General features: G+C 36.8%; 3 protein-coding genes across 5 annotated transcripts; 2 read left to right on the forward strand and 1 right to left on the reverse strand.

The window, feature by feature from the left end:
* Nucleotides 1–340: 340 nt before the first annotated feature.
* On the reverse strand, nt 341–5,898 carry LOC108989334 (65-kDa microtubule-associated protein 5-like). 2 transcript variants are annotated; one of them, XM_018962891.2, is made up of 11 exons: nt 5,577–5,898; nt 4,751–4,954; nt 4,298–4,543; nt 3,981–4,196; nt 3,750–3,905; nt 3,502–3,661; nt 3,235–3,386; nt 2,405–2,492; nt 1,854–1,927; nt 1,700–1,774; nt 341–1,112 (listed from the first exon to the last, which is right to left on the reverse strand). In XM_018962891.2, exons 1-11 carry the CDS (start codon nt 5,643–5,645, stop codon nt 849–851), a joined length of 1,704 nt encoding a protein of 567 aa, XP_018818436.1. In that variant the 5' UTR covers nt 5,646–5,898; the 3' UTR covers nt 341–848. The 2 variants fall into 2 exon arrangements, with proteins under 2 accessions (XP_018818436.1, XP_035545866.1); XM_035689973.1 differs by having other exon boundaries at nt 1,012–1,112; nt 1,700–1,757.
* Nucleotides 5,899–6,422: 524 nt separating this feature from the next.
* On the forward strand, nt 6,423–17,397 carry LOC108989341 (cytochrome P450 734A5-like). Of its 2 annotated transcripts, none has more exons than XM_018962898.2 (7): nt 6,423–6,839; nt 7,571–7,770; nt 7,874–8,518; nt 8,813–8,963; nt 15,195–15,371; nt 15,825–15,985; nt 16,771–17,397. In XM_018962898.2, exons 1-7 carry the CDS (start codon nt 6,530–6,532, stop codon nt 16,876–16,878), a joined length of 1,752 nt encoding a protein of 583 aa, XP_018818443.1. In that variant the 5' UTR covers nt 6,423–6,529; the 3' UTR covers nt 16,879–17,397. The 2 variants fall into 2 exon arrangements, with proteins under 2 accessions (XP_018818443.1, XP_018818451.1); XM_018962906.2 differs by having other exon boundaries at nt 6,437–6,839; nt 15,195–15,365.
* Nucleotides 17,398–17,922: 525 nt separating this feature from the next.
* LOC108989366 (cysteine proteinase inhibitor 6-like) lies at nt 17,923–20,130 on the forward strand. Its single transcript, XM_018962933.2, has 4 exons — nt 17,923–18,326; nt 18,652–18,880; nt 19,165–19,310; nt 19,757–20,130. The coding sequence occupies exons 1-4, from the start codon at nt 18,201–18,203 to the stop codon at nt 19,892–19,894; spliced, it is 639 nt and encodes a 212-aa protein (XP_018818478.1). The 5' UTR covers nt 17,923–18,200; the 3' UTR covers nt 19,895–20,130.
* Nucleotides 20,131–20,136: the final 6 nt, after the last annotated feature.

Genomic DNA, 20,136 nt, shown 5'->3' on the forward strand with positions numbered 1-20,136 from the left:
CAAATTTGCATGCGGAGCCAGAGATTAATTGGTCGATCGATACTCTTCATTTCGGTGTGATCATAATGATATAGTCACAGTTTTTCCTATTTGTTGGATAAGAGAATTGCGCTTCCGCCTAAATAACATATCATTTGTCATTTTTACCGTTCTATCTTAATGTTTAAATACGTGTGTATTTAAATAAAAAGACAATGGAATAGATTGCGTTCAAACCCACCTGATCTAGAGAATAATAATGGCGCACTGCCCTTGATATTTTTCAAATATAATGTACAAGTGAAGCAGTTGCAGAAGTACTAGGCAAAAAGTCTTAATTTCCACAAGATTTTCCAATTTCTGATCAATCCTTAACATTATAGTTCCATCTATTAAATTGGAGGAATGGAAATGGAAATGGCTTTGACAATAACTGTAAAACAAGCACCATGGCATCAAAGTGGAACTCATGACTTTCATGCTCCTGAGAAAGAGGTCGTAAGCATACCTCTGGTTGCTGGGGCTGCTGTAGTTGCACAAAGTTGTATCTAAGAAAGCACTCCAACACAAGTGACAGATGCTCTGAAAGATGAATATTAAACTTGTCTAATGCTGGGTCCTACATGCTGATCCTATAATGGTTGAACATGAAATTCACATATAGATTATGCATCTTTCACGCAATGCACAATAATTTGGTCTCCAATGTAAAGCCGTGAAGGCATTACCATGTTCTTATTTATGATTATCCCAATCTGTACTTCTCATTATAAGTTTTCTACCGTAAGAAACACAAAATTATAGGAACTGCACCAGGGGCTGGGGATGCATGCTCATTTACAATCAGTCAAAAACCACGAGAGAGTAGCCTAACTGGCCTGTGAGACTGAATCATCCTTTGGAAGCGCGACGTAGTTTTCAGTAACTATGTTATTGACCCGGCCACTCTCTTTATGTTCCTTTCCAGCTGATATTCCACGGCGGCCCGAAGGAGTTGCCAAACGACGACCAGTGGGAGTCCCAACCATGGTGTTAACATTGGTGCTTTGACCCAATGGCTTCTTTGGTGTGGGCCTCAAACCAAAGCGGGCCTCTTGTTCTGCAGCAAGTTGTTCTTGCAGCCGTTTCTGCTCCTGCAATACAAGCCAGATAAAAAAAAAGGCAAATCAACAAGCGGCAATATTGAGAAAGGTGATTTTTTTTAAGAAAAACAAGCCTAGCTTGAATGTACCCACACCAAACATCCATACCCAAATCCATGCAACATAGTTAACAAGTTATATGTCCTGTATATTTTTAACAATTTGGATATATCACTTTGAAGAACCCTCTGATGAAAACAATATGATAGTATGACTATGGTTTTATATATGTATAGCATAGAGAGAGGCAATGGGTTGATTCCATTAGCAATGTCAAGTTTGTACAACGCAGAATGAGTAAGGAGTTATCCAGCTTCTCTTCCACATTATTCAGGGAAGTATCAAGTGTTTGCATTTTCCAAAAAGTAATCATGGCTCATTAAGGTTAGTGGGGGAAAAATTAATTCCTTGGATGATGGATCAGATCCATGGTAGGCATTCAAAATTATCGGCTGGACAGGTCAGAAGGAAATGTATCATTATATATATGTCGACAAAATGGAGATCAGTGACAAATATGCATCCTTTTCTTTATCGGTAAACAAATATGCAACCTAAAGCAGTTATTATAAGCATACCCGAAATTTACGCTTTTCCTCTTGTCTCTCCTGGCATAATACAATATACTCTTCCAAGCTACATAAGATGGGTTCCTGAACTTGAAATCAGTATGCTTATTATAGCATCTATTAACTCGGATGAACATTAAACAATTACAAACTGGTTAATTACCTTGTCGTACAAGAAAGGGATTCCTTTCTCCATCTCCCAGGCTTTTACTTTTGCAGTCAAATTCTCAGAAATAGCTATAAAAAAGGGGGAGTCAGATTTCACCTGACGACACTTCAAGTCTTAAAGGTGCATATATAAATGAATTAGATAAATTATTATCTCCATAAAGAAATTAAGTAGCAAACCTAACTGGGTTTAGTGAGTGAACTACATAGATGTCAAACCTCACAACATGACCATATACAAGGAATATGGTCATAAATAACTAACGGCTATATCAAAATAGCGAAAAGGAAGAAAAAACAGTACCACCACTTGATAACAATAGCAGCTTTGTGAATATCTCTTGTCCAAAAAACAAGACTAAAAAATCAATTTCTAAGTACAAATAAGGTGGTGAAATTCCAATAGCTGGGTTGGTATTCCTTTTATAATAATGGCTGTATGGCATACCTTAACAACAAAGTAACTTGATCATTGAAATCATGATTATATAAATTATAAATAATATATAAGCTAATCATACAAATGAATGGTGATTACAAGCTCACATGGTATTTTGCTGACCAAATTCCGTGCTTTCTCAGCACGTTTCAGATTTTTATGTGCTCCTCTTCCAGCGCTATATCGATTTTCATCCTGGACAATGAAACGAACAAGTTAGTTGATGAAAAATGAAAATTATGTTTTCTCATTTTGCCTAGGTCTCTAAAACCATATTTGGGTGGCAAGCAGCCATATTTAGGTCATGTATATAACAATAATGTACAACCACATCCCAACACATTATCCGCCCTACTTTCAAATTCTTACAAAAGAATAAAAAAAAACAATAATGGTGGTGGGATTGGTCTTCTTAAGCACTACTAAGAATTTCATACTAATATTTTAGATAAAACTTCTGATAACGAAAGATCTATCAATTCTTATCCCCAATCTCGCATCAGATATTACTCCATTCACTGATGTCTTTCAGTAGCTAATTTCAATTCTAAAGACATGCATTATTTTTATACCATCTCGAAAAGCACACTTCTAGCCAACTGTGACATCAACGGTTTGTTTTTGGGATACTTGTCAGTATACAATGTATTAAGCCATAATTCTAGTGAAAGAGGTAATTCATAGGATTAGATATTATTAAAATAAAAGTCAGTCATTAACATAAACTGAACATGGTATAAAAAGCTAAAATGAAAGGAAAAAAAAAAAAAAAAAAAACAAGAAACAAATTGGAATGCTTGCAGAAAATTTTGCATCTTTTACTCATAAAAGTCAATAGATTATCCAACAATAGTAGCAGCTGGCAGCAAGATATCAGCCTTACGCTTGAGAAAAGGGATTGGAATTAATAGAAAAACTAAATTTCAAGATATTTTACCCTTTCGTATTCTTCCAGCCACTTCTCCTCCTCGATTGCATATCTCCACTTCTCTACCTTGTCCACAATATCCTTCCTGCTTAGAGCTTGATCTTTGGCTTTCGCAATCTGATCTTCCATATTTGAAAGAAGATCAGACAGATCCACATTACCTGGGAAGATATGTGTGAGCACAACCATATAGCAAGTCTATTACAGTTTCTACCTCAAAAAACATGTTTTTAAGATCAAGTACAATAAACATAAAGCAAGAAGAGTCAAGCCAACCAGAATCTATGAGGCTGATGAGAATTTGTCGTGCTGCATCACCATCTACATCCATATGAACGCCTCTATAGATTTCTTCTAGTTCATTTTGCCTCTTGAACACCAACTCCTTCATCTTTGTGGCTTTCAGAACATTCAATCGTTCAACTTCTAGCTCAGTCTGAAACAGTATATAAAGCAGCACTAACTACTGCATAGTATCGTCTTAATATAAGCCATTCTTGAAAATTAAAGATATTAAGCATCACCTTTTCAATGACATCAAGAGCAAGGCACCCTTGCCTTGACACCTCATTTACCGAGGAAGAAATTAAGCTAGTTACATGCTCAAAACCTTTTTGCTCATCAACTGACGTGCCCATGAGATTCCATAGCTCTACCAGTGTCCTCCCAAGATTATGCAACTTCAGTAAAACAAAATGCATAAGAGAAAGAAACCCGTGAGTAAATTTATGGATATCATACTACTGTTAAGTCACCTTTTGTAGCCTTTGTTGTTTCTCCTGCCTTAGCGAGTGGATCAACCCCGTTAATCTAGCAAGTGTGTTGTTGCTGATGCTCTTTAATTGACTACCCGAGGGATCAGTCAAGCTATAGTGTACTTCATTAAGCGTCTTAGAAGAATCAATTGACAACACAGCTGACAGCTCATGGACAGCATCAATATGGCTGTTGACCTTTAGTAATCGGAAAATCTGCAATTTAAGCAAAACAATAGAGCAAACAAGTGAAATGAATTGCTCATTATTACTCGCATGCTACAACTTAAACTCTAAGTCACTGTTGTCAAATGAACCTTTTCATTCTGAAGTTCCTGAAGGTGTGACATAAGCTCTCCCAACTTCTTCACTGTCAGATCACTTTCAGAAACTTGTGGATCAGAAGAAATGTTAGGTTCACCATTGCCTGCTATTTCTGCACAGATCTGAACAACCTGAGTCTGTATTTCTGAAAATTCCTTAACTCTTTCTTGCTTCTTTGTCCTCAACTCCGCCAATATAGGTTTTATGGCAGATATCTGCTCCTTAAGAGTGCCTCTTCCCTTTCCAAACATTACAAAAAGGAAACCAACTCAACAATTACATGCAAGATGATTTAATTAGTGAGCTATATTGTACATATTAAAATATAGTACAAACGGATGGTAAGGTCCCTAATCGTGGAGGCATATAAAAACTCAATAGAGAAATGCATCTTTTGCATGGAAATAGGAGCAATAAGACCATGAATTGTGTAAAAAATGACGAACCCTTGAAAAGAAGGCATGTTCCCCAAGGGCAGAGGCGATATTGTTAATTTCAGCTTCGGCCTCAGCCAATGACTGATGCAAGTCAGCCTTGTACTTTCTTGTTTTCTCAACCCTCTTCCGGTAAATGTCGAGGCACTCTTGCTCGAGTTGTAGAAGCGTCTTTTCCCTGTCGCTGTCACTCTCCCCAATTTCATCCCATAATATCTATATGAACAACGAAACCATATGTATAAAAGATTACACATTTAGCAAAATTGCTGGATTTGCATGAATTCAGAGCATTGTAGGAAAACAAATTAAAAATAAAATAAAATAAAAAGCTGAACTGAACTAGTACGACACCGTTAGGAGCTTTGAACTGCCCTGCATGAGACTGGGGCCTGGAATGGGAAATGGGTACCCTAAGTTTCACCTCCGCAAACTTATTGTTACGTGTACCAAACGAGAAGAGAAATGTATAAAATCATTCGCTTTCAGCGTCAAAATCAACGTGAGTGAAGCAAATAGGCAATGATTTAAGCTCTGTTTGGTCACCAAGAAATTTGGGAATTCTCACATTTTTGGTTTCATAGTCACCATTTAACCAAAGTTTATTTTCTTATTTTTTTTATTTTTTTTATCATTACCCCAGAATCGCCTAAATAAACGAAGAGATTGCTTCGGTTACCATTTCTCTTATTTACCTCCAATAACCAAACGAAACGGGAATGAAAAAAGAAAATCATAGCAAAATTGAAAATAGGAAAACACACACATCTGGATCATCCACATTAGCATCACAGATCAAAGCGATGAAACAGAAAGCGAGCAGAGAGAAAGAGAGAACCTGCAATTCGCGAAGGAGGGATGCGCAAGTGGTGCGAGACGGAGAGAGTGTGGGTAGCATACTCGCCATTTCACGACAACTGGAAGGCCAAGAAGAAGCAAGAGATCTGAGTAAGAAGAACCGACTGCGAAGTCCCCCGAGCGATTAGCTTTACGAGGCGTCTTTGCTGTTTTTGAGCATTTTTGGTTTCTTTTTTCTGCTAAAATTTTTCCATTCCAAGTTTTCGAAGATTCCCAGATTTGGTATCGAGTGTTTTGAGAGTCAAAGAGCGAGAAGAAGAATCCCACGGATTTTTGGGTTGCTTTTTGGCGCCAATGCTTTTTATTTACTATTTCTCCTTTGGGAATTTTCTTTTTTTTCCAAACACCATGGGATTGAAAATCCATTTCAAGAGCAATTAAGATGTACTTTTACTTTTTAATAATTTGTATTATAGGATGTGTTCGTTTTAATAATTTAGGGACATGTTAAAATGTACGATTTTTTTTTTTTAATTTCTAAAGATGAATCATTTCATTTTTTAAAAATAATGAAATATATTAAAAAAATATTTAGATTAAGAAAAAGAGATTTTCAATTATTTTTATTTAAAATAATGCTACGTATAATTTTAAAATAAAATTATATTATAAGTTTAATTAATTTTATTTTTAATTTTTTTTAAAATTATAATAATATTTTTATTAAAATATATTTTTTTTAAATAAAAAATTTATACATATAACCTTTAAATAGAGATGATTTATTTTAATAATGTAAAAAAAAAATATATATATATATATATATATACAAAAATAATTGTATATAACGTATAAAAGAAATGAGAATATTTGTTTTATTAAAATTTGGTCATTTTTCATGTTAGGCTCAAAAGCGAGGTATTTATTTCAGAGGCCGAAAAAGTCAGAGCCTCCAGAAGACTCAGAGACCCCTCCCTTTCCCCCGATGAGAAAATGAAATCTTGTGAAACAGCAGCTCTAAGTACCATTACCACGACCGATTTCCTCGCCTCTCTACTCCAGTCCTCGAAAACTAAATCTGAGACTTGCGATTCCCAGGAATTCTCTCATCATTTGCTCATGGACTTCGTCACCTGGGAATTCAATGCCTTCCTCTGGGTTTCCCTCATCGCCGTCACCGCTCTTCTGCTCCGGAAAGTTTTTAAGGTCTTCCGGGCTTGGTCCCAGGCCAGGAAGATCCCCGGGCCTCCGTGTCCCTCTTTCTACGGCCACTCCAAGCTCATTTCCCGGGAAAATCTCACTGGTCAGTTCGATTCACTTCGGAATTTCAATTATCGTTTGGTTGATGGTGAAATTAAATAGGAATTTGAGACTTTTAACTAGAAGATTGGAGAAAAAGAAAAGGCGTTTTTTATATTTTTTTAATCTATTTTCCTCTTTCTGCAACTCAGGGTGACAGGTTGTTGAATTGATAGGGTCTAGATATTAAATGATTAGAAGTCGATGTTTTATTCCACTGTATTCATGCGGTTTCTCTTAAGCCAAACAGATTTATGTTTTATTTTTTAATCTTGAGAAATTTTCTCTGACCTATCATTCTTGTACATGATAAGTTTCTATATTGTATTGTGCATTTAAATCTATGCTTATGGCCTTTTCTATTTATCGTAGGCAGTCTGACAAGTTGCTATGTCTCGTACGATGCCCAGATTCATCATCTTCATCACTAACGACAACAATAAAGCAATGTTAAATACTCTACTTTGACAGTCAAAATATGGAAATGAATCTTTGCCCTTTGAATGAATAGTAGATTGTTTTCTTTATTTGATTGAAATTATATGATGTTAAACTACATCAGATGATTCAAGCTGAAATGAAATCCATTTGTTACTCCCAGATTCAAGCACTGAATATATCTGCTAATGATTGACTGCTAATAGTATTGGATGATTTGCAATTAGCTTCTTTTTTATATTTTGGGTGTGTGTTCCTTTGTAAATGGTATGACGTACCTGCCCTTTTGGCTTTCAGAAGTTTTATCAGTTTTACACAAGAAGTATGGATCGATTGTCAAGCTGTGGTTGGGTCCTACTCAGCTTTTGGTGTCAATGAACGATCCAGAACTTATCAAAGAGATGCTTTTAAAGGCTGAGGATAAATTACCTTTGACTGGGAGGGCATTCCATTTGGCCTTTGGGCCATCGAGCCTCTTTGTTTCATCCTTTGAGAAGGTATGAGATTAGGTCTTCCTTCCAACTCCATCTTTTTTTCTTTTTCCCTCTCATTTGTTCTCCATTGTAACAATGTATTGATGTTTTGTACTGTCATATGCAGGTGCAAAGGAGAAGGGAATCATTGGCAACAGAATTGAATGGGAGATTGATTGAGAGAGCTCCTGTGATTCCTACAAAGGTTGTTGACTGTATCATGGAGAGAGTAAACAAGTTCATGGCTGAAGGCAATTTTGATTGTAAAATGGTTTCTCAACATATGGCTTTTACCTTATTGGGATCCACGCTCTTTGGAGATACATTCTTGGCTTGGTCCAAGGCAACTGCTTATGAGGAGCTCCTCATGATGATTGCTAAAGATGCTTGCTTTTGGGCCTCATATAGTGTTACTCCTTACTGGAAACAGGGATTTTGGAGGTACCAGCATTTATGCACAAAGTTGAAATTCTTAACTCAAGATATTGTTCAACAGTGCCGAAAGAACTACAAATTTTTTCTTCACAAGGATGAAAACCTTCATAATGAAAATGTAAATATGGGAATGGAGTCTGCATCTGGTGCACCATCTTGTTCTGGTGTTGAGATGCCAGATAACTTATTCTTACGTGGGTTGAATGGTCATCTTAGTGCAAGAGAAGAACCATGTGGAAATATCATGGGAGTGATGTTCCATGGATGCCTAACTACCACAGGGTTGATTGATAATTTATTGGTGAGGCTTGTGACACATCCAAAACTTCAGGAGAAGGTAGTTTTTTTTTTCTTTCCTCTCATTCTTTCAACTTTTAGGTAAAGTTCTAACACCCCCCCCTCCTTTCTAGAAGCTTTTATTCAAACATGTACTTCTTATTTTGGTGTTTGGAAGCTTAACCATAATTCAGTTTTATATATATGTAAAATGTGCTTTGGTCTCAGGTTGTTTAATTTGAGATTTAACTCTGCTCTAACTTGTTTTTCAAGAGACAGAATATCAGGAGCAAATTGTTTTTGGTGGCATATTAAGACAGAACCTCCAACATTGTAATTTATGCATATTTTGCAGATTTATGCGGAGATAATTATGACAAGGAATGGGTCAATGAAACAAGACCAACAATGTGTTGATAAGATGCATTTATTATTAGCAACTGTTTATGAGTCTGCTCGCCTTCTCCCATCTGGGCCTTTGCTTCAGAGATGTTCTTTGAAACATGGTAAGGCATTGCTTGCTTAACTTTGCATATCAAGTCTCCCTGTCTGTCTCTGTCTATGTTTGTGTATGCATAGTTTCTGTGCTAGGATGCCTAGGGTTTTTCTTGAACATTAACATCCATATGTTTTATTTTCTATTACTCCAATGGAAGGATGCTGTAGAAATTGTATCCACACAATATTTCTCATATGCATTATGTTTATATGAAAATTTTGAGATGGTAGCACTTGCACAACCGTAAATAGATGAGCAAGTTACAGTTTTGTACTGATGAGGTGAATCTTTTTACATGATCTGTGCTCTCTTTTCTGTTAATATGCCATATGGAATAGATTGCAAAGGCCATTAACTATATAGCACGTGGTGGCATCAAACATGATGCCCTTGCACATTAAAAAAAAAAAAAGGAAGGTTGACGTGTTATCGAGAGGATTGACTTTCAGATTGAAGTTGTTCAAAACATTTTAGCTAAAAATAATATAGCTTTAGTTAGTGGGCCACACTGTCGAAATACTAGGAAACCAGAAAATACCAAGTGAGCTCTTTGGAATAATTGCCTCTCATTCAACGTAATCCCCAAACTATACAAGGAAGTAAATAATCTGCTATACACGTTGTCTAACTGCCCCCTAATATTCAGCCTCTATACATGGTAATATAATCTGTACAACTAATATTAACAGAGTCCTAAAGTGTATAAATTTCTATATTGTATATTGTATACATTAACATCCCCCCTCAAATTGATGATGGTAAGTTAACCAGCAACAATTTGCCAACAAGAAATGGATGCCGCTGTCGAGTCATTACTTTGGTGAAGATATCGGCCACTTGGAGATCCGAAGAAATCTAAGGAAGAGATATGACCCAACTCTCCAAGGTATCTCGGATAGAATGACAATCAACCTCAATGTGCGTGGTTCGTTCATGGAAAATGGAATTAGTGGCAATCTGAATAGCACTAGTGTTACCAACATGAAGAGGGGTAGAATTAGTATGAGGAAACCCAAGTTCCTCCAGAAGACCACATAACCATACAATTTCAGAACAAACAGTAGACATGGCACGATACTCAGCCTCAGTAGATGATTTAGAAACACGATCTTGTTTCTTACATCTCCAAGAAATTAAGGCATCACACAAAAACATACACCAACCCGTAGTAGATCGACGCGTATTCGGACATCCAGCCCAATCAGCATCACTGCAGGCAACAAGTTGAAGAGATGAGTCTGTAGGAAAGAATAATCCACGAGTAGGCGACCTTCAAAGATAGCGGATAATGCTGCGAACTGCAGTAAGATGAAGGTGCCGAGGAGAAGACATAAACTGGCTGACCTGATGAACGGCATAGGAGATGTCCGATCGAGTAATGGTCAAGTAGATAAGACTCCCAACCAAGCGCCGATAGAGAGTAGGATCATCTAGAAGATCCCCTTCATCTTTCCTATATTTGACATTTACCTCCATAGGTGTATCAACAGAAGAAGTGTCCTCCAAACCAATTAAGGTGATAAGATCTTGAATATACTTATGCTGGTTCAAGAAAATACCATTGGCCCGATGATGAACCTCCAGTCCCAAGAAGTATGTGAGTTGGCCAAGATCTTTCATATGGAAAGTTCATGTAACATTTTCTGAAGCTTAGTAATCAAACCACAGTCAGTGCCAGTAATGATAATATCATCCACATTCACTTATAAAAAAAAAATAATAATATCATCCACATAAACCAAGAGAAGAACCATACCCGCATCATACGTGTGGAAAAAAAGAGAGGAATCATACTGACTCTGTGTAAGGCTGAAGGTAAGAAGTGTACTACGAAACTTCTCAAACTAGGCCCAGGGAGCCTGCTTGAGCCAGTACAAAGAACGCCTCAACTTACAAACATCATGAGGAGAAGAAGTAGTCATACCAGATGGAAGCTTCATGTAGATCTCTTCTTGGAGATCACCATGAAGAAAGGCGTTCTTCACATCCATCTGATGTAGTTGCCACCACTGTGAAGCGGCAATTGCTAAGATGGTTCGAACCGTGATCATTTTGGCAACAAGAGCAAATGTCTCATCATAGTAAATTCCATATTCCTGTTTGTTATCCAAAGCTACAAGGCGAGCTTTGTATCGATTCAAAGACCCATCAGAACGAAGCTTTACATAGAAAACTCATTTACTCACAATGGGTTTGAGTGTAGGAGGACAAGAAACAATATCCCAAGTATGATTCTCCTCAAGTGCTTGAAGTTTTGCTTGCATTGCAGTTTGTCAACACTCATGTTCCATAGCCTGTTTGTAGGAAGAAGGGATGGAAATAGAGGATAAAGTAGTTATGAGAGAGATAGGGGATGAGAAACCATATCAATCAGGGGGTCGAGAAGGACAAGTAGACCGGCAAAGTGTGGTGGAAATAGAAGCAGGATCAAGCACCAGGTCGAGATCTGGAGGGGGCACAGATGAAGTGGAACCAGACTCATGACGACGACGTCGTTTATATATAAAATCAGGTTTAAATCTTTCCACAATCATTGGAGAATCAGAGAAGCTAGACATAAGCGATAAAGATGAATATGGCAACTCAACATGAGATGGAAAGAAATATTGATTTTCAAATAAAACCACATTCCTAGAAACCCGTATACGACGAGTATGGGGATCATAACAAACATAACCCTTTTGAGGTATAGCATAACCAAGAAAAGCACACTTAACAGATTGAGCAGTAAGTTTATGTTGTTCATGAGCAGAAAGATGCACAAAACAAATACAACCAAATGCCCGAAGAACAAAATATGAAGGAGAATGGCCAAACAACTTAAAGAAAGGAGAAACATGATGTAACGTAAGAGAGGGTAAGCTATTGATCAAATGAACCGAAGTAGAAAGCGCTTCACACAAAAAACGAGGAGGAACAGATGACTCAAGTAAAAGAGTTCTTACCACATCAAGAAGGTGACGATTTTTCCTCTCAACAACACCATTTTGTTGCGGTGTCGAAGGACAAGAGCGCTGAGAGATGATCCCTTTGTTTTGAAGAAAGTCCTGAAACTCATTAGACATGTATTCTCCTCCAGAATCAGAGTGCAAGACCTTGATGCTGGTAGAGAATTGAGTCTCAAGAAGTGCAAGAAAGCGCTTAAATGCTAAAAACACTTTGGCCTTAGCTCGTATGAAGTATACCCAAGTAAAGCGACTAAAGTCATCAATTAAAGTAACAAAGTACTTATAATGCGCATGAGAAACAACATGTGCAATCCCCCAAACATCACTATGAATAATATCGAAACATTTTGAGGCACGAGATGCATGATGAGGGAAAGGTAAAACTTTACTTTTGCCAAGTTTGCATGATGTACAATCAAAAGGAAGATCAATAGAAGAATAAGTTTTATTTCCCAATAAACCGGAATTAAACAAAGTACGAAGTACATCAGAGTTTGGGTGGCCTAGACGTCTATGCCACATCTTATTTCCAGAAACAACAATATTACATGAAAAGGAAAGTAAAGGAAAACTAGGAATAATGGTGAAAAGAGAAACGTGGAGAGGAAAGAGTCGTCCCACTTTAGGCCCATTCGCGATCATCTTCCTTGACGTTTGATCCTGCACAACACAACCAGAACGAGAGAAATGGATATTACAATTATTATCAACCAATTGACCAACAAAAATAAGATTTGTGGAGAGGTCAGGGGACACAAAAACATCAGTTAAGGAAGAGGAAAGATCACCAACAGCACTAATAGGCAGAGAACTGCCATCAACGATGTTAATTTTCAGATTTCCATCATAATTTCTGATATTGGAAAGAGAAAAAATAGTATTGGTCATATGGTTAGAGGCTCCAGAGTCAAAATATCATGCCTCAGAATAAACCTTTTGATTACCTGAGAGCCAAAAAGTAGAAATGATCATCTGTTGTACCATTTCAGGAGTGAGTGTGTTCGGGTTTGCGTTGTAGGAGCAGGAATAGGAACAATCGGCAAGGCAGCAGGCAGTGCAGCAGAACTAGAGGCACCAACGGAGGCATGATAAGCAGTATCCTGCTTCCTTTCAAGTCGAATGGGACAAGCAGAGATGATATGACTTTGTTTATTGCAGTAGTTACAGAACTTCTTGGGGCAATCCTGAGCAATATGACCAAAAGTTTTACAACTAAAGCATTGGACAGCACGCATATTTTTACCCTTATTCCTTCCTTGTGCTGCATAAGCCATAGTAACAGGTGCACTAATAGTAGCCCGATGTTTCATGGCAGCCTAAGTTACTATACGCTGCTCTTCACGAAGAAGTTCACTCAAACAAGCATCCAGAGATGGTACAGGATGACGATTCATCAGATTAGAACGTGCAATTTCAAAATCGGAACGAAGCTTCATCAAGAATTGATCTCTCTTGCTTGTTTCATGCACTACTTGAACAACAGAGAGAGCTGCAGCGCGAACATTAACATAAACAATGTTGGAATAGTCAGCGCAAAGATTTTGAAAACCAGAAAAATATTCCTCAATAGATAGACTTCCCTGTGTGAAATTAGCTAACTCATACTCCAATTGAAACCGCCTAGCCGTGTTGTCTTGATTGTAGACCTTGTTTAGGTACTTCCACATGTCTGCAGCAGTTTTATAAGGTCTCAGATTAAGAACTAGGTGAGGCTCAACCGAGCTAAGGATCCAGGTCATAACCCCGAGCATCCTTGATTTCCCACTTAGACAAAGCCGCTACATCTGTAGGGGCGGGATCACTCCCATCAATATGACCTCACAATTCTTTTCATTTGACAAATAATTGAAATTGAAACTCCCAAGCAGAGTAGTTCTTTCCTGTAAAACGAAGATGAAAGGAATCAAACTTATCTGATGACATGATGCAGCTACAAGAACGTTTACTAGAGAGTTGCTGCAGTGACTAGATGAAGGAACTGAAAAAGAAAATTAATCCAGTTTCTGCAACCACAACAATGACATGTCCTATATTCGGAGAGAACACCCAGGCCAAAGAAATAATTTGAAAGGCACCGATAATGAGAAAAAATATAACCCAGTTGCTGCAAATACCAAAAACTTCAAAAAAAATAATAGCACCGAAATACCACGATGGCACAGAAGTGCCGATAATACCCCGTCGCAGAACACAATGTCGAGAAGATGAGGAATTCACGTCGGACTCACCAAAAAACAAACCAGAAGGGCGCCGAAACTAAGAAACCCAGACCGAAATGAAAAAAAAAGAAAAAAAAAATCGAAGGAGGCACGGTAATTGAACCTTGCTCTTGATACCATGTCAAAATACTAGGAAACCAGAAAATACCAAGTGAGCTCTTTGGAATAATTGCCTCTCATTCAACGAATCCCCAAACTATACAAGGAAGTAAATAATTTGCTATACACGTTGTCTAACTGCCCCCTAATATTCAGCCTCTATACATGGTAATATAATCTGTACAACTAATATTAACAGAGTCCTAGAGTCCTAAAGTGTATAAATTTCTATATTGTATATTGTATACATTAACACACACAGCCTTGTGAAGGCATTAAAATACATGAATACATTAGCAACATGAAATTGACTATGCATACTTCCTTTGTAATTATGTGTTTTCTTCTGTACACTTCCCGTGTACTCGGGCAATGCCTTTTGCTGTGTTTCAATAAAATTTTACTTTTACCTATGAAAAAATGAAATTGACTATGTTCACAGTTTATTCACAGCACAATACAAATACTTTGATGTTGATCAAAACTTCTTTTTTTTTTTTTGTTATATTTTCCTTTTACATAACATATATAGTAGTTTATTTTCAGGTGGGTGTATGTTGGAAATTCAGCTTTGTCTCTAAAGCTTCTTTTATTTTATTTTATTTTCTTTTCTTTTTCCGTACAAATTGTATCTATTGTGGACTAAGTTGCACTATAAGAGGATAGTGTAAATTGCATTTTTAGTGGAGACAGAGTGCACAAAGGACTTTGTAGAACTTTCACGAGCTTTTTTGCCAACAATTTATCGTCTTGTTTATCCTATAAGGAGACAATGCTGTGGGGTTCGTTAGATACGCTACACTCCTGTGAAACTTCAGTTTCAAGCTGTATAATATTTCCCTATATTGTAGCACCTATTTAAATTTATTTGCCATGCCTTTGTTACATTTATTCACTGCAACTTCTTGATTGTTAATTGCTCTTCTTTTGTAATCACTAGTTTTTGTTTTCTTTCTTCCCCATACTTTCCAGACACCAGTCTCAAAACTGGGGTAACCATTCCAGCTGGAGCAGTAATGGTCGTGCCTGTACAGTTGGTACAGATGGATGATTCCAGTTGGGGGCAAGATGCCAGTGAATTCAACCCATATCGGTTTTTGTCAAAGGCTGAAAATCGATCTGATTTGGTGCTTGATACATCATGTAGAGGTTTCACTCCTACTTAATTCCATTGTTAATTTTCCATAGTTTTACTGTAGTTTATGTGCCAATTATACTGCCATTGATGTATAACCTAGTTGTTGGTGTTCAATTTCAATATCCACAATGCCCAGCTCATTCCCTTCTGGCAGTTAATAGTTTATTTCATGACACACTTTCTCTAGTCTTTGTCTGTTCATTTTACATAATATCTTCTTCTTCGCACAATATAGATGACTTGGTTATACCTCTCAAATGAATATGATTTACATTAATAAATTTCTTAGATGTGTAGCTTCAGCATCATATGCATCCAAACTTCTCTTTCATTTGATCACCCTCCTCTAGTCTACATGATAAAGTGTTGGGGAATAATCATGTACCAACTTTAGCATCTTATCACATCATAAAGGTTGAAGTGATCTATAACCATAATGAATATATGGTAATATTTGTTATCAGGGAATGCTGAAAAACCAGGAGACAGCTCCTCCATCTTAAATGATCCAAACAATAATGTGGCGTTTCTTCCCTTTGGTTCTGGTACGCGTGCTTGTGTGGGTCAGAAATTTGTAATTCAAGGAGTTGCGACATTATTTGCATCATTGCTGGAACAATATGAGGTTTGTGCAATAATTTCTTTCCTTTTTCTTCCCATTTTACTCGAGCAAACAAAATTTAGATATTATTTGCATCATTGCTAGAACACTGAGATTTTGATACAATTTGTTACTTTTTCATGGGATATCATCTGGTTCAGAGCTTAAAACGTGAGATTGAAATTATTAAAGGCTAGGAATGAAAGATAAAGGGGAAAGATCCTAGCATTACACTAGGTATCTAAGCATGTCTCCTAGGGTTCTTCAGCATCCACCCAAGAGCAGGATCTTATTAAAATACCCTTATGGCTAAAAAGTGATGTTTCTTCATTTTTTAAGACTCGTCCACTCTATAAAAGAATTGGGAAGACAGTCAAGGAATTTATAATTATAACTCGCTGCAGCCTTTAAATTAGTAGATACTTTCTGTAGTTTTGATTTCTCCACGTTTGCTTCGATGAAAATCTCTAGAATTCTTATTCAATTTCTAAACTACTTGATAGGAAATTTGATGTTAGTGTGTGAGCCTTTGGTGTTGGGTTTGCCACTACTTCTATTGAAAATTTCAATTTCTTCAATTATTTCTTTTGGTGCTCCGATATTGATCTTGTCAGTCTATCAGAGAATGATGAGTAAACTCATGCATCGAGGTCTATATAGTTGGTAGTCTAGGTTTCCTACTTGGGAATGTGTGTCCGCCTGTTCTTGGCTTCACCTATATTAATAAAATTCTTATTTACTGATAAAAAAAAAAAAAAAAGAATGTGTCTTATGAAGTCTATTGTTCTATATTTGGATCCAACATACAGATAAGATTGGAGTCAGGATCCAAGGGTGAATCAGAACCAACAATGAACGACACTATTTTTCAGCTTCTCCCCAGTCCAGATATAGTTTTTGTAAGAAGGAACAGCTGAAAGCTGAAAGAAAAGGCACTGAAAGCTTGCTGTGTGGGATTATAGTGTTTCTACATCATCACTTGTTTATTTTAATTTCAAGTCATGGGTGGAAATGCATCTCAAAGTCGATGTGGGGAAGTGTGTTTCTTTCAGTTGCTCATGTTTTTGCTCATTGGCTGCAAAGTGGAGGGGATGCTACATGAGTTGGTTATAGAAAACTCAAAAGTTCTTTTCCTCCTTGTTTTTAAAATAGCTGAACTGCTGTCTTATTGCCACGACAGTTCTGTTTTTCAATTTGGTTTTTTTGAAGCATTCAGGGCATATTGTTGCAGCAGAGCCTTGTGCTCTCACTTTTCTTCCCCCCACCATTGGATTTAGACCTCGTTTCTCATCTTCTTCTTCTTTTCCTTTTTTTGTTCTCTCCTCAAGGAGTGAATTAATGCTATATAATGTAATACTGACTGAATATGTATAAGGACGTATTGCTTTATCAAATATAGCTTGTATAATATTGTATGTAATTGGTGTATTCCATGCAGTAATTATAAATGTAGGTTTTTTTTTCCCGTTTGAGATGAACTTTTAATGAAAGGAATGAAAGTAAACTGCTTAATTTGTATATACCGATGATTTAAGTACAATTATGAATTATCGATTTAGAATTTACTTTATTTAAAATCGAGTTTATAAACATTTGTATATAATAAAGAAAAATCTTTACATAGCAATCAAATTTTATACAAATATTACAATTTGATTACTGTTTTTATAAAAATAAATTTTTAAATTGACGGAATTTAATGCAGTCAATTTTTAAATTAATATGATTTGATGTTGTCATAATTTTTTTTTTTTTAATTTTCCGTCAGCCTTTTAACTCTACTTGTGAAATAAAAAAAGGAAAATATAAAATGTACTTAAAAAAATTATAAAAAATTTATTTCTTTATATATCAAATGAAATAAAATTTAAATTTTAAAAGAAAAATAGTAAAATAAAGTTGGTAAGTAAAAGCGTAAATATAAAGTAAAATATATTAAAGGTGACCCACGCTGTTCATCCATCTGACTCTTTTTGCATCAAACCTTGCAGATTAAGCAAGGAAGAAACATAGAAGGAAGCGTCATGGCCCAGATAGACACGTTCAGGACACGTGTCATAACGTCGGCGCACGAAGCGGCAGGAGAGAGTCCCCTTCCTTCCTTTTATTTTGACTTTTTATATTACATGCGTCGCATTTGGAATTTTAGTTGCAATCTCTGCCGTTTCCGTTGGTGTTAGAAGTGGTGATTTTTGTCGTTCTCTCTCTCCTCTAACGGAATCATACAGACTCTGTGAAAATGGCAACCCTAGGAGGTGTTCCCGAATCACAAGGAGAAGTAGAAGGACAAGCTGCAGCAATTCAGAACAGCGCCGATGTCGAAGGCCTCGCTCGTTTCGCCGTCGAAGAACACAACAAGAAGGAGGTTTTATTTTAATTTTGTTTTCCTATTTTTATTTGTGGAGTGGGATTTCTGGGCGTGCTTGATTTTCCTCCTAGGATTTAAAAGAATTTCCATTGATTGGCAGTTGTTAAATCATCAGTTATTTAATTGTATACAAATTGTAAAGAAATTGTCAACATATCATTTTTCATTCTAAAATAGATGAATTTAATCTGCCGTAGCATTCCTCTCCCGCGTTCGATTAAAACTTAATTCAATGGGTGGTGTTGTGTAAAGTCAGGTTTCGAATTGCTATTGAATTATTGCTCTGATCCCTGTCTCTGTCTTTGTCTCTCTGCTTTTGAAGAATGCGCTGCTGGAGTTTGCACGGGTTGTGAAGGCGCAAGAACAAGTGGTGGCCGGTACATTGCATCATCTTACTCTGGAGGCCATTGATGGAGGTAAGAAGAAGCTATACGAAGCCAAGGTTTGGGTGAAGCCGTGGATCAACTTCAAGGAATTGCAGGAGTTCAAGCATGCCGATGGTGCCCACTCATCTTCGCCATTTACCTCTTCAGATCTTGGTGTTAAGAAAGGTGGCTAATAACTCCCTTCATGGTCTTTACAGTGGTTTTTTTTAACTGTATTTTGAGCTAGTAAGATCTAAGCAATTTAATTTAAAAGGACTTGCGATGAGAAGATAAAATTTAGACCATTCGACTACTCAGGGTCAATAACTTCGTAAAGTTGTGTTCTTTTGATCTGACCTGACCTGCTCGAGTGTTGTTCCTCGATAAAATGGTATCCTTCCCATGTAGCATATGGTGAAATACAACAAAGCAATGTCAGTGATATTTGGCTTGGCTGTGATTATGATTAGGTGGGCATGGCTCAGGATGGCAAGCAGTGCCACCAAATGATCCCCAAGTTCAGGACGCAGCAAATCATGCTGTCAAGACTATCCAGCAAAGGTCTAACTCGTTGTTCCCTTATGAACTTCAAGATGTCATTCATGCAAAGGCAGAGGTCAGTGCCCTTTAAAATTTTATTGTAGTCTTGTGTTCAGGAGCTACCTATGTTTTCAAGGCATCATTCTTTAATAGTGATTAAAACTTCATTCATTTGGTAAAAAACGCTGAAGGACCTATATCTTGACACAAGTCCATGTATCCTATATTCACTATTGTATTTTCACTGCATGGTGAATCAAATGGAAGAAAACATGTTTCCTTCTCTATTAACATCTCTATGTGAGGGTAAATACATACTAATGCTTCATAAATGATTGTAGATGATTAAAACTACTTGAAATTGGTTGGAATCAAACACATGTTAGAAGTACAAAATGACACTGTGTTGCAACAACATCCATCTTATGCTGTTTGAAGCAAAATGACATCATTACATGTCTTCTTCGTTTTGTGGTTGAAAAGGCCCCAGCTTTATGTTTATCAATGAATGTTTGAAAACAGGTGATAGAAGATTTTGCAAAGTTCGACTTGCTTCTAAAGCTCAAAAGGGGAAGCAAAGAAGAAAACTATAAAGTGGAGGTACATAAGAACAATGAAGGTGGCTTCCATTTGAATCAGATGGAGCAACATGAGGGCTGACTTCATTTGCCATCTATAGTCTCACAAGATATTGTGTGGCCTGGTATATTTGATGATCTGCGTATGTGTTCATTTTAAGTGTACGGCTTGGCAGCCCACAAAAAATGGAATAGGGTCTAAGAATTTTAAGATATCTATATGGTTGGTGATGTTACGGTCTTATATACTTCATCAGTTCATCTGGTGGTATAACAGCTTTTTGTTTACAGATAAAAAGTTTTTTTTTTACATGCAAATATCCT

The sequence above is a fragment of the Juglans regia genome, chromosome 5 (genome assembly GCF_001411555.2).
Source record: "Juglans regia cultivar Chandler chromosome 5, Walnut 2.0, whole genome shotgun sequence".
In the NCBI taxonomy this organism is placed as follows: domain Eukaryota; kingdom Viridiplantae; phylum Streptophyta; class Magnoliopsida; order Fagales; family Juglandaceae; genus Juglans; species Juglans regia.